General features: G+C 40.5%; 1 protein-coding gene across 1 annotated transcript in view; it reads left to right on the top strand.

Annotated features, from left to right (window-relative positions):
• LOC136420881 (dynein axonemal heavy chain 7-like) overlaps window positions 1-13934 on the top strand; it is a 66988-nt gene that overhangs the window by 32535 nt on the left and 20519 nt on the right. Inside the window, exons 43-54 of the mRNA XM_066407996.1 lie at window positions 1700-1825; window positions 3161-3358; window positions 5206-5358; window positions 5895-6063; window positions 6741-6867; window positions 7299-7518; window positions 9915-10136; window positions 10708-10944; window positions 11432-11545; window positions 11896-12195; window positions 12528-12757; window positions 13291-13480. Coding sequence (XP_066264093.1) covers window positions 1700-1825; window positions 3161-3358; window positions 5206-5358; window positions 5895-6063; window positions 6741-6867; window positions 7299-7518; window positions 9915-10136; window positions 10708-10944; window positions 11432-11545; window positions 11896-12195; window positions 12528-12757; window positions 13291-13480 — 2286 coding nt within the window. The remainder of the gene's footprint in view (window positions 1-1699; window positions 1826-3160; window positions 3359-5205; window positions 5359-5894; window positions 6064-6740; window positions 6868-7298; window positions 7519-9914; window positions 10137-10707; window positions 10945-11431; window positions 11546-11895; window positions 12196-12527; window positions 12758-13290; window positions 13481-13934) is intronic.

Below are 13934 nucleotides of genomic sequence, written 5' to 3'. Positions count from 1 at the left end.
GTAGTATGCATTTTTGGTAATTGTAAATAATTTCTGTGTCAAAGATTGGTTTTTAAAGGAAAAAAGGGTTTCAAGAATTTATTCATTGTCCTGTTCTGTGATATAATTGATAGTTTCAACCCTAGAAACAGTCAACAGTCTAGTAGAACAATTATTCTATATTTCTATCAGTTAGGAGAAGATGTCTAAATTTGCAGTCTCATTGGATGTTGCTAACGATAGAACATAATTATTTATTTGATTAACAGTTTCAAACAATGTCCTTGCACATTAGACTATAACGTTTGTTACTTAGTGTTTAGATTACTGCAAAATGTTGCTTACATTTTATTGAAAATCACTTTTCTTTCCTTCAAATTATGCTATAACTTAAATATCTGTTCTTTTGTTCATTGATTCTCTTTTTGATTTCTAAATATGTTAGCTTTCACCTATGAGCAACTTACTCCATTTGTGCACCCAAACTGCTGTATAGCCCAATGATTACTGTAAATCTTGAAACTTTTGCAATGGTTTTATTTTCACAGTTTTGCAGTAACCTCTCCATCATGAAAATGCATTTCCAATGTACATGTACTACAGTAAGAATTGTTTCAACCGTGATTTTCAAAATCCTCAAACTACTCCAAAACCACCGCAAAAGTAAATGAATTTACAGTAGCTATGTGCTTCCTTGATTGATGCGATCATTTCATGCATGTCCTTTGCTTTGTTTCCCCTTCAACCCTCCACCTCAGAATGGTATCAGTGATAAAGTTGCCAGAATGATAGATTTGGACCAGGTAACCGTGCACAGAGCACACCGTCCCGTATACGTTACCATGGGAGTAAGGAGAAACATTTCTAACCCTCAGCATGCTACTGTTCTTGTAGGACCGAGACAAATTATGCCTAAATTTGGTGTAATTTGTATGGAAAAAACAAAAATTTGGCCTAATTTGGTGTTAACCCCAAAAATTTGGGCTAAATTTGGTGTTAACCCAAAAATTAGGGCTAAATTTGGTGTTAAACCTCCCCCTGCTACAGTGGTCCCTTTGATGCATCCATATTTGTATTGATGATACCACAGAACATAGCAGGGGAGGGTTAAACAGTCATTTCAATACAGGAGATAAAAAATGGGCCAAGCATGCTGAAGGTTGAAAATGATTAAGCACCCTAAGGTTATAAGTCAAGGAAACAACAAGAGCACATTTGGTGATAAGGTACCACTGGCGATAATCATAAAAATATAGTTAAACATAACAGTTATACCATAAGTATATGTGATAACAGATGCACAAGCGATAACGATAATGATAATACAAAGATCACTTTCTAATAGTTTATCTATAGAGTAATCTACTGTACAGTGTTTGTCAATTACATGTATAATGTATTGTGTTTCACCGTACTTACTTTGTTTTTTTTGTTTCGTTTTATTTTCCTCTTTCTCTGAACTTTCCTTGCTTGCTTCATGCATATTATTAATGGCTTTTAATGCTTTGAACATTTAAAATGATCATCATGGTTCATGGGTTCTTATCTTGCCATTTGCATCACATCTGCACCGCATATATATAATCAATGCACAATACCTTACTTCCTGCATGCCAACCCCTTGCCATTGCACAATGATTCCCCCCTCATTGCATCTTGCCATGCACCCCTTGCACAATGTACTATACATCCCCCACTGCATTTTGGGGGAAAACTGTAGAACGGAGTTTCAGAGGAGGCACGAGTGAAGTTCCACTTGTACGACACCGTGGATCCGCCCGACCGACCGTACACGGTGCCTTTCCCCAAGGAAGGTCTTGTGTACGATTATAGACTCATCAAGGAGGTAACATTACATACTTAAGATGCTATCTTTACCTTGAGACCACCAGGCAAGTTTGGAGGTATTTAGAAATTGCAAACAAAGCGAAACTGATCTTCAAGCAGTTTAAACTCTTGGTGAGGTTCGAAAGGACATGAAAAAAAAGCTCACAAAATTTGAAGTCAATCCCTTCTAGTTTTGGCAATGCCTAAGGGGCTAGCCTATACCATCTATAATGTCTTTGAATGCTTCACAAACTTGCAAGATGGTCTACTCATACACATACTATGAAATATAACGCATGACTAGGAGAATTCTTTGTGATCTTACGCTTTCCAGGGAACCATCTCAGAAGAGTTGATTAAAGCTTATGACATCACCAAGGACCAATCCCCAGGGCCTTTAGAAAAACCCTGGATAACCCCCATGCCCACTGATGACTTGGTCTATGGTTATAAGTTTATTCAGGAGGTAGGGCTAGGTAGAACATGTAACACAGGTTTGCAGTTTTAGCATAGGGTTTTCCAAGTTTGGATACAATGGAAATCATAACATGTTATTGGATTGCATGTTCAACATTAACCTTTTTTACAAGTTGAATGACAGCTCCCACTGAAGAAAGAGAAGTTCAGTTGTGGTTGTTTTTTTGCTGCTGTTGCAGTTTTGCTAACACTCTAACATGCTGTTGTGCTGCTTGCAGAAAGCTTGTCTCTAAACAATGACATTTGTCAATGATTGCAAAGTTGCACTAACTCAAGTTTCAAATAACTTTGATGACTTTGTTTAAGCATTATCTACATTTATCTGAAGCTACATGTAGCAGGTCATTGGCAAAGCTTTTCATTGGCCCCATTTGCTGAAGATGTTCAGATGCAATTTTCCTCTAACCAAGTTAGAAATTAGAACGCTTGTATGAGAACAGTAACTATGTTTTCTTAATTTACAAACTTAACTTTGATAGTGTTTTGTGGCACTAACACAAACTGCATTTTGTACATAGTAATACTATGTGTTGCTAGCTACAATTGACCTAGTAAGTGCTTCAAAACACATACTGCCTTGTATTGCTTGCTAAAACTAGTTGAATGCACTTTTCCTGCCGCCTTAAGTTTACAATGAATCTTGTCTATATGCTGCTTCAAGCATTAATACTTGATGCTAACAAGAAAAATTCAATGATTCAGATGTGAACTTTGGCTATTTGAAAAGGCTACACTTGATGATATTCTAGTTTGTACTTATAGATACAAGTATGTGATCTGTGTCCCAAAAATTAGAATGGAAGTCTATTCACTGTTGCTATAAATAGTTTGTAGGTGCTTTTAGATTTAGACATTAATTTGATTACCACTCCCCTAGGACATTGGACGCTGGGAACGTTGGTTGGAGACCATCAAAGATGCTCCAGCAATCTCGAAGGACAGCGTCTTCAACTCCATCATCGTTCCGACCATTGACACCGTGCGTTATACTGCTCTTGTGGAGATGCTGGTCACGCACCAGAAACCCATGCTGTTTGTCGGCCCCACGGGCACAGGCAAATCTGTCTATCTGACTGTAAGTCTGTACTCAGCAACCAGTGTAAAGTAGAGTGGACACATTCCTCAGCTAACCGACATCTATCGCACCACAGTCAACCCTCAGTAATCTGGAGCCGCATAGTTCTTGTGTAGAACTTTTATTCAGCTGGACAGACTGAAAGGCTTAATAAAACTTCTAAACGGGAACTACATGTATGAGCCTCCAGATGTCTTACTGAGGGATGACTGTGGTGCGAAAGATGTCGGTTAGTTGAGGAATGAGTCCACTCTACTTTATAGTCTGTACTTAGCAACTGCCTTTGTACATAGGTCACAACTTAACCTTCTCCCTGCTGCCTAATGCTGTAACCAATACAAATTTGGAGCCAAAGGGCTACCTCAGCAGTAGAAAGTTGTGTCTATTTTTGGACAAAGGTGGCTGCTTGCTATGTCTTTGTCTGAAGGTGTAATAAGGTTAAACGGGTGTGTGTGTGTGACTACTATCAAGTGTCTGTCAAGGGAGTGTAAGATTTTGTTGGTGCAGTGATACTAACACTGTGTTGTCTGTGTGAGTAACTAACTTTAACTGACTTATATAATAATAAAAACCAACATTTTCCTTGGCTTTGTGAAATCCTGATGAGTTAGTCAATCAAGTAGCTGTAGAAAACATAGAGGTCTACTATACAGCCATGTAGCATAAAATGCTCCCCCTCTAATATCATCACTTAACCTGTTTAGGAAGAATTAGACAGCAGTCTTGCAGTTAGTTGACGTAGTATTACACATACATGTAGCTGTCATGTTTATGGACAACTTTAGATAAGATTTCAACTGCCAAAAGCATGATCTAGATTTAGTAGTGCCCAGCAAACTGTAGCATGCTCCTATATCACATTGCATGCAGTCTTCAATCAATCCCTCCTCCAACAAGACCTTGCCTCAAAGTCACAAATTTTCTCCATTCCTAGAAGCATCTGAGTGTATGGTTGTGTACTGTATTAAAACGCCCTCTGTCTGTTACCTGTATATTGTGAGTTGTCCAGCTCAGTGTGTATCTCAGTCAGTCAGTGGTTCAAGTTGAGTGTAGGCTATTTTCTGGCCTCCCCATAAGAGCAAAATAACTCTAGGAAGTCAAAATTCCTCTTAAAGTACCTCAGGTAAGTCATGGCAAGGTAAGTCAGGGTCAAGTTCAGGCAGGCTTAGTTATGGAAGGTTTGCCATCTCAGGAGATTCATGCAAGTCTTGTGAGTTGGCAGACTTATGATGACTCTAACCTTCATGGACCCCCCTTCCAATACTTTTAATTTTTTTCATACCAAAATGTTCTGTTTAAATGTTCTGGAAATGTTCTACCAAGTTGAACACAGATTAAGTTTCAAGTGAACTTTTAAATGTTGTCATACAGACTGTACATCAACAGTTACAAAGTTCAGGTTCCTGAGTTTGAGTTAGATCTTGCTAGGGTTGAAGATTGAGATACGAAAATTGAGAGTCAGTGAGCACTTTTTTCATTTTTGGCCTGATCTTTTGATGGATGACCTTAATATACAATGTAATAACATGGTTTGCAGTGTATTTAATGATATAACTGTTTGTGAGAGGTTTGATAACACATAATGTAAACCTTTTTTCAGTATTTTCACATTGCCACTTTTTTGGGTGATAGAATATTACTGGGACTTTTAAATTGTCAAACCTTACAGTACATTAAGTACAGGACAAAAACACAACATTACTGTTACTAACTACATATAGTTCAAACCATATTTAATGTTTTTTGTGACGTCATGGTGTCAAAGTACAGTACCTTCTTGTGGGTGGGTGCTAATTAAGTGCTTCCCATATGTTATACTAATGTGCCAGATAACCTTTCTGCTGTAGGACTTCCTGTTGAAGCTGAACCCTGACAGCTACAAGACGTTGATCCAGAACTTCTCAGCTCAGACCAGCGCAAACCAGACTCAGGACATCATCATGTCCAAACTCGACAAGCGCAGAAAGGGCGTCTTCGGGCCCCCACTGGGGAAGAAAATGGTACATAATTATGCATTTTTTTCTTTCCTTGCTAGCAAAATTCTTGCTTTGCCATCCAGTATTACAATGTGTCAATAGTCAAAACAGTCCTAACTGTCCATCATAATTAGTATTTCAACCAATGAGAGCATGGCAATCAGCGGTTTTACCAATGAGAAAGTGGCTGCATGTCAGTCAATTATTTGCATTCTTTTGTTTTTATATTGCATTTCTACATTTCGACAGAGGTGGGCAGGGTTATGGGATTGACATTGGTCTATTCATGAATCATGAAAAAGATGACAATTTTTTCCACCACAAATGTACTCATTGATGTCCAGAGAGTGAAAGTTGCTTAAAACTTCAAATTGACAAACCTTATAAGACCCCTTATAGGATCCCTTTCCTATCCCTTTCCTTATAAGACCCATAGTTTTAGATTGTACACGTTATGATGAGAGTAGAATCAAGATAAAATTATACATTACTTGAGGCATGGCATTTCAATCCATTGAAGCTGATTTCATGACAATTCCTTCTAACTTTGCGACCACTAGATCATTTTCGTTGACGACACCAACATGCCTGCGCGAGAGTTCTACGGCGCCCAGCCACCAATCGAGTTGCTGCGTCAGTGGCTCGACCACTGGAACTGGTATGACCTAAAGGACTGTTCCATGCTCAAACTCATAGACATCCAGCTGCTCTGTGGCATGGGACCACCAGGTGAGCAATTTTTGTTTAAGGAGGGTAGGTGGAAAGAGCAGTACAGTCCAGATGATGGAATACTCGGTCCAGTATGGTCGGGGGGGAAAACTGATCTGACCATTTCTGCATGATTTGTGCCCCAGTCTGGTGCCCACTTACTATGCATACATGTATGACATGGTGTTTTTGTCCCTTTCTTTTTTAAAGTTGGCCATTGTAGAATTTTATCTATTCAAGACTCGTTTTAGAAAATGATTTTTATTGTAATGATGATAAATGTTAAAGAAAATAGAAAATGTTAAAGAAAATAGAATTGCAGAGTAACAATGTAGCAGTACTTGCAGAAGTTACAACAGACTTTCATTTAGTTGTAATAAACTAAACTTGTTGGGATTTTCTTTTTGGAAAATTTTGAAGTAGCTACCCACCAGGGAAAAGATAGGAAAACAGACATAGTGCACAGCTAGTTCACGGTTGGAAGTGCATAATGTGCATTATGATGCATGATTGGTAATTCATATGACATTTTCAAAGTTGAAGACCCATTGCCATTCCTTATGCATTGCCAGGGGCCTTTAACGTTGATAGATTACCAATAATTTCTCATACTGTGCATGCAAACTTCAAACCGTGAACTAGCTTATTATCTATATCATAAATGCTTGATATCTAAAATATGTTTAACCTTTGACCAGGTGGTGGCCGTAACCCGCTGACTCCTCGCTTCCTGCGCCACTTCAACACCGTCACAATCAACGAGTTTGACGACAACACCATGTCCACCATCTTCTCGCGTATCATTGACTGGCACTTCAATATCAGGTAGGGGTCAATCCAGGACACAGTGGAGGGTTCTGATACATAAGAAAATGAGGATTGAAAAAAATGAAACTTAAAGGATGAAGCAGAAGAAACCAATCGACAAATGCAAAGATTCACTCCCCAAAAATGTAGAATGACTCAAGGGCTGAAGAGTCTGCCCCAATCCCTTATCTCAAAATGAAAAATTATGAATATTTTTAAATCAATGTTGTGTGAATTATCTGTAATTCAGACTGCTATCTTGACTGTCTGCTAAATACTAATAAAGATCATTGACTTTAAGAAATGAAAATTTTAATGATTTATGATAGAGAATACTGGAGGCTAAATTATGCGTACGCTCCAACTTAATAAGAGTATGAAACACAATGATGATGATATTCATAGGGTAGTATCTAATTTGGCATTATCTCATTGATTATCTTCCTTAGGAACACCTTTGGAAAGGAGTACGGACCGCTGACGGACCAGCTGGTGAAGAGTACCGTGGAGGTGTACAAGAGCGCCATGAACAACCTCCTGCCCACGCCGGCCAAGTCGCACTACCTCTTCAACCTGCGGGACTTCTCCCGCGTCGTGCAGGGCGTCCTGCTGTCGCGGGTCGACGCCACCGAGAGCCCTCAGTCGATCAAGAAGCTGTGGGTGCATGAGGTGAATTCTGAACCGCCGGGTTGGAATTTAAACCATGCTCAGCACTGTGATTCTTGGTTTTCTTTCGGCCATGATCTTTAGGGGTGCCTTTAGTATTCATACAAATTTTACAGAGTTCATACAAGTTTTACGGAATGCAGACGAATTTTATAGAATTCGTACAATCCACTACTAAGATACATAATGGATTTTATGGAATTCATACAATCCACTGCTAAAAAGTATGGAATTCAGAATACGTATGATTTTTACTACAGTGTACTTGTAAAACTCGTAAAAAAAACCTATGAATTTCATAAAATTCATTATGTTTCTTAATAGTGGATTGTATGAATTCCACAAACTTTTTACATCTATGTTTCTTACCAGTGGATCGTATTAAATCTGTGAAGTCCATTATGTTTCTTGATAATGGATCTGATATGAATTCTGTAAAATTCTTATGAATACTTAGGCACCCCTGATCATGCAGCCAGGTGTCCATCCTATTCTAGTTCCGTTTGCTCTTCTGATCGCCTCCCTGCAGATTAGCCTGGCACCCTTTAGTAGATGATTGGCATTTGCCTAAAATATCACTGCACAAAATTCAATCTTTGAGCATGCCTTCAAGCATGCGTTAAGGTTACATTTTTCAAAGTATTCTTTACACATGCTTGTGAATGCGTTATGTGTGCTTATATGTTGGATTTCGTGTAGTGTATAGGCCAGAATTCTGAGTCACATGGTATGTGTATTGGCATAGTAACAGGGTTTGAACAGGCATTCGGAAGTTCAATCCCTGCTACACTGCTTTATAGGAATATTTTGATTCCTGACATAATTTATGACATGAGTACCAAAATGTTTCAATGGAGACGGAGGCCAGACTATTTTGAGTGGAAGCAGTGGTTGGAGCAAACTAGAGCTAGAATAGGATGGATTCCAGGCTAATGATCTTGCTTATATCCTAAAAAAATGGAGCCCATCATTAACCTCCTCCCTGCTGTGTTATGCTGAAGCCAAAGACAAATTTGGCGAATTGTTTAGCTCACAACAGGGTGGAGGTTAAGGAAGGGCATTGTTTTTTTACGTGATCTGGCACGCGAGCTCATTTTCAGCACGCTTTACAGCATCTGATGTAGTTGGTTGACCTTCATCTTAAAATGACCTTGAAGCATAGAGGTCGTTTGTTTGAAGAAAGTCAGAACGTTGAAAGCCTCAGTGTTCTCTTTCTATTTCACCCATACATGATTGTTATTGGCAATAATGCATGCTTTTGATTATTATCATATGATTAATGCAACTTTTTTTTTAATTCACGGCTTGAGTTGTCAGTAAAATGGAATTGATAGCACTAGTCATTTGGGCAATTACTGTTAGTGATATCATGGTCAACCACTTCCGCAGCATCTTATTAGTCATATGCTTGCCCTGATCCTTTTGCGCTCTGCCGTATCAGCCGCACGCAAACTTGCGCCAATCGCAACTGAGCCTTTCGCGCTCTGCCGTATTGCTGGTAGTAAATTGTAATCATGAGTTACATTCAAAAACCTAATGACTACAATGTAGCAGTGCCATTTGGGAATGAATTGCTTTCTGCCACATTTGGGTAACTTATGATAATACACTTTTAATTCGCTTCACTCAAATTTGCTACTGAAATTGAAGTTGATATACCCTGCCTTACCCAGTATGCAACTAAAATTCAATCAAAAGTAAAATAAAAAAGTCTTTTGGCATCACCTTTTAGCAATTGCTGTTGTTTTAAAATCAAGTGAGTTAGCACTGCTCTAGAAGCATGTGTTTAGGATCAGCTCTTCATCATTGCTTACAGAATTGAACACTTTGCAGTCTCTACAGGTTTATACATGTACTGACCTTCACCTGTTGAGTGCAAAGTGTTCAATCAATCAGAGGTCAATCAATGGTGCTGTTAACCAGTCACCCAATATTTGTTTAAATTACAGGGACTTAGCCAGGCATACGTTTTCGATAAGGCCATGTTGATTTGATTGCATGGATGACATCTGCATTCTGCAATCTGATTTCCGTCCGTTTCCGTTTTCAGCCATACTGTAAATTGTACAAAGCAGCTGCAAAATGAGAAATTATTGATACTAATGTCATAGAATGCCAAAGTCAATTCCAAAGTCAAAGAAAAAGATGTGAAAGAACGAAACTGAAGAATCTGTTATTATTTGTTTATGTTGCTCTGTGTTAATTAGGTTTTGTTCATCCTTTTTGACCAGGTTGATTTCATAATGGAGGCAGCTTTTTTTGGTAAACTTTTTTTTTCTTCGTACCCTCGCATTTTTGGGTCGTTGGGTTGCTAGAGGATGTCATCAGATTGAACATAATCAAATCAACATGGCCTAATAAGACTTTTCAGTGTAAATAATCGTTTCCGATGCAAACAGGTCATGCGCGTGTACTATGACCGTCTGGTGGACGACCAAGACAGAGACTGGCTCTTTAAGTACCTACGGGACGTCGTTAAGAGCGAGATGAAGGAAGACTTCGACACGTTAATGCAGCGGTTCGACTCCAACAACGACGGGAAAGTCGAGGAGGACGACATTCGCGCCCTCTTGTTCTGTGACTTTGTCGACCCCAAGAATGACAAGAAAGACTATGTGGAGGTGAGCTGTATTAAAGGTCTTGTTTTCAGGGACTGATTGGGCCTCCTCCCAAAGAGCTTGTCACCATTCACTTCTAGCTTGAGAGAACCATTTCCTTTCCTAGAGTCACCGATAGGAGCTCAGGATTCTTGTGACTTTTAAAATCCATCCAGATTCTCAGTGTCACTATCAATGGTAATTTGTTTGGATGAATGGCCATTACAAAACCTAAAGATGACCTACAGTCACTGTGTCACTTCCTTTGATCCTCAAGGTCTTCCAATAATCTGTCAGTAATCTAAAGGACTTTTTTCGGGTAGATATGACAATCATAGATAAAATACAACACAGTCGCAGCCCTCCTGCAGGTTGTATTGCCCTCTGGCCACCAGTGATCTGACCTGCAGTCAAGTAGGCACCTCATGATTCAGGGGACACAGAATAAACCGTGTCGTATGTTCTTCCTGCTAACTTTTCCCATTCCTGTGACAGGTCATGGACATAGCAAAGTTTTAGTTTATACATGTGAAGTGTGTTATTTATGTATAGCAAGCTTTTGAGTTGGTGACCATTTTCCTGATTCCAATGACAGGTCATGGACCTAGCAAAGCTCACCACCGTGGTGGAGGGCCACCTGGAGGAGTTCAACAACCTCAGCAAGAAGCCCATGAACCTGGTGCTGTTCCAGTTTGCCATCGAGCACGTCTCGCGTATCTCCCGTATCATCAGCATCCCGCGGAGCCACGCCCTGCTGGTGGGGCTGGGAGGCAGCGGCCGCCAGTCCCTCACCAGGCTCGCAGCACACATGGCGGACATGGAAGTCTTCCAGGTACGGTTGTTATTTTCAACACACATCATCATCATCATTATGCTTCCGGATTTAATCCGGTGAAATACAATCGATAAAGTTTTTCCAGTACAATCTGTCCTTCATTGCAGCTATCAATGCAGAACCTGAGAGTCCAGTGTCTCTTTCGATCAATGTCAATGCTCAACACACAAAGGAGGAAAAAGATTGTTTTTGAACTTTCATGGCTGTGATTTGAATTTCAGCCTTGTGTTCTTTACCCGTACTTACAAATGTATGTAACAGGGGGAGATGATGACTGTCCATCACAATTGATAGCACGGCAATTAGTGGGTTGACCAATGAGAGAAATAAATTTTGCGTTTTTATGTCATAGTAATAATTTTTTTATTTTGCGTTTCTGTGTTTTGATGGTGATGGCCAGGCTATGTTAAGCTATTAATAGACTTACATAATAGATAATATACATAATTAGTAACCTTACCTCTAATGTGGTTGGGTTTGCTAGGTGGAGATCAGTAAGAGCTACACCAGTGTAGAGTGGAGGGAGGATCTGAAGACTATCCTGAGGAAGTCCACAGCCTCAGAACAACATGGCGTCTTCCTTTTCACAGACACACAGGTGAGGAACAAGTTTTGCAACACCTCTGGAATAGAGCCTTTATTTTGTTAGTAGTCTATTCGTTATTATTTTTTTATTTTTTATTTTTGGGGGTAGCCTGGCTACTACGGGCCGAAATCTAATGTGCAGTAGCCAAATCGATAGCAATTTTGCTCCTGGATCATGTGGTTAGGGGTACAAAACCCAGCCTACCAGAGCTCTAAAACCCTAATTGTGCGGAATACAGGTAGTGATTGCATTCCCACCACTTAAGAAACTGTTTAGAAAATGGCCAAGCAGGAAACATATTAAATTGTACGATGTGGTACAAAGTTTTTTAACCGGTAACTGCTTTCTGATGCCGCAAACAGATCAAAGAAGAATCCTTCCTGGAAGACGTGAACGGTCTCCTGAATGCTGGCGAGGTGCCCAACTTGTTCCCCTTGGACGAGAAAAACGAGATCTGTGAGAAGATGAGGCAGCTCGACAGACAGCGCGAGAAGTCCAAACAAACAGACGGCACGCCGCAGGCCCTCTTTAACTACTTCATCGAGCGCTGCCGCGACCAGCTGCACATCGTTCTGGCCATGAGTCCGATCGGAGACGCCTTCCGTAACCGTTTGCGGAAGTTCCCGTCGTTGGTGAACTGCTGTACCATTGACTGGTTCCAGGTAAGTGCACAATGACCATTTCTTCTTTTGCATTTTCTTGATTGGACAAATATTGTTTTCGGAAGGTCTCAAGTTCGATCCCTGGCCGAGTCAAACCTAAGGCTGTAAAAATGGTACTTATTGCTTTCCCTGCTAAGCACTCAGCATTTGGGAATGAGTATGGGAGTTGAACATCTACCACGACCATTGGGCTGACCCCCTGCTGTTACAGTAGTGATTGGCACAAAGCTGTGTGGCCCAAGGGCTATTGAGACCGGGATGGGTGGCTCCCTATGCACCATCTGGTGCGGGAAGGACTTTAACAAACTAACTGGAAAACTTGTGCAATACAGGAATGGCCTGAGGATGCCCTGGAAGCCGTGGCGACCCGTTTCCTGGAGGACGTGGAGATTGACCAGAAAACGAGACTGGCCTGCATCGAGCAGTGTAAGAAGTTCCACACGGGGACCCGTGTCCTGTCCACCCGCTTCCTCAACACCCTCGGCAGGCACAACTACACCACGCCCACCTCCTACCTGGAGCTCATCACAACCTTCAAAACTCTACTGGACAAGCGCAGATCGTAAGTACTGTTAATTCAGTTACTTTTGCAGTCACTGTGGTAAATATGTTTTGTGGTAGGAGGAAAAGGAGTTTTTAAAAAAGTTTTTTGAAATGAAAGGCTGCCTACAAAGGAAATACCCCTCCAAAAATCAAAGCAAACAAGAATTTTTGATAGTGCTCAATTTCAAAAAAGTGTCTCGTTTTCTTTTCTGAGATGATTTCATACTTGAAAGTTCTTTCACTTGTAGTTTGACATGATTTTGTGGTTACTGGTTGCCACAATCTGGTGGCAGATTATGAACTGTTGTCAATACAAAGAACATCCCTGGATATGCCACTGAAGTTGGGCCCTTGTATCTGTATCTGTATAGCCTGTACAACCGACATTAGGCGTAACACACCAGCTTGTCCACTTGTCCGGCTTTTCTCACTCAAACCATGTGTAAAAATGGGTACCCGACTTCAAATGGGGAGGTACAAGGCGGCGGAAGGAGAGGGTTTGGACTACCAACAATTGAAAGTTAAGTTAATTTTCTCTCGTTTTCCCTCCAGTGAGGTGATGAAGATGAAGAAGCGTTATGAAGTGGGGCTGGAGAAGCTGAAGTCTGCTGCGGACCAGGTCAGCGTCATGCAGCAGGAACTGCAGGCGCTGCAGCCGCAGCTCATCGTCGCCAGCAAGGAGGTCGACGAGATGATGGTCATCATCGAACGGGACTCCATCGAGGTGGCCAAGAAGGAGAAGGTCAGAGTTCACCTCTGTCTACATCTTCCAGAGGACACAATAGACTGATCCTATCTGTCAATCACATTTAGCAGTTCAACCAATGACAGCATGGCATGTAGCGGTTCGACCAATGAAAGTGTGGCTGCATGTCTGTCAAATATTTGCTTTTTTAAGTTTTTATTTTGCATTTCTACGTTTGGACGGAGGTAGGGATCGGTCTATTCAACCATCAGATTATCTCTTTATAGTTTGGGGCAAATATGTGCTTAGCTAAATAACCTTGTTTAAGGTTCCAGCTAATAAAAAGCATTTAGCATATGAAATATATCATCAGGTACAGGTGTACAAATAGGTGTGATGAAGATCAAAAGAATAAGCTAGTTCATGATTTGAAGTGCGCATGTGCAGTGTGATGCATTGTGTGTAAGATGTCAAATTTTATGGCCCATTGTAATACACAAAAACTTTTGGC

The sequence above is a fragment of the Branchiostoma lanceolatum genome, chromosome 15, assembly GCF_035083965.1.
Source record: "Branchiostoma lanceolatum isolate klBraLanc5 chromosome 15, klBraLanc5.hap2, whole genome shotgun sequence".
Lineage (NCBI taxonomy): Eukaryota > Metazoa > Chordata > Leptocardii > Amphioxiformes > Branchiostomatidae > Branchiostoma > Branchiostoma lanceolatum.
This window is presented reverse-complemented; position numbering and strand designations above follow the sequence as displayed.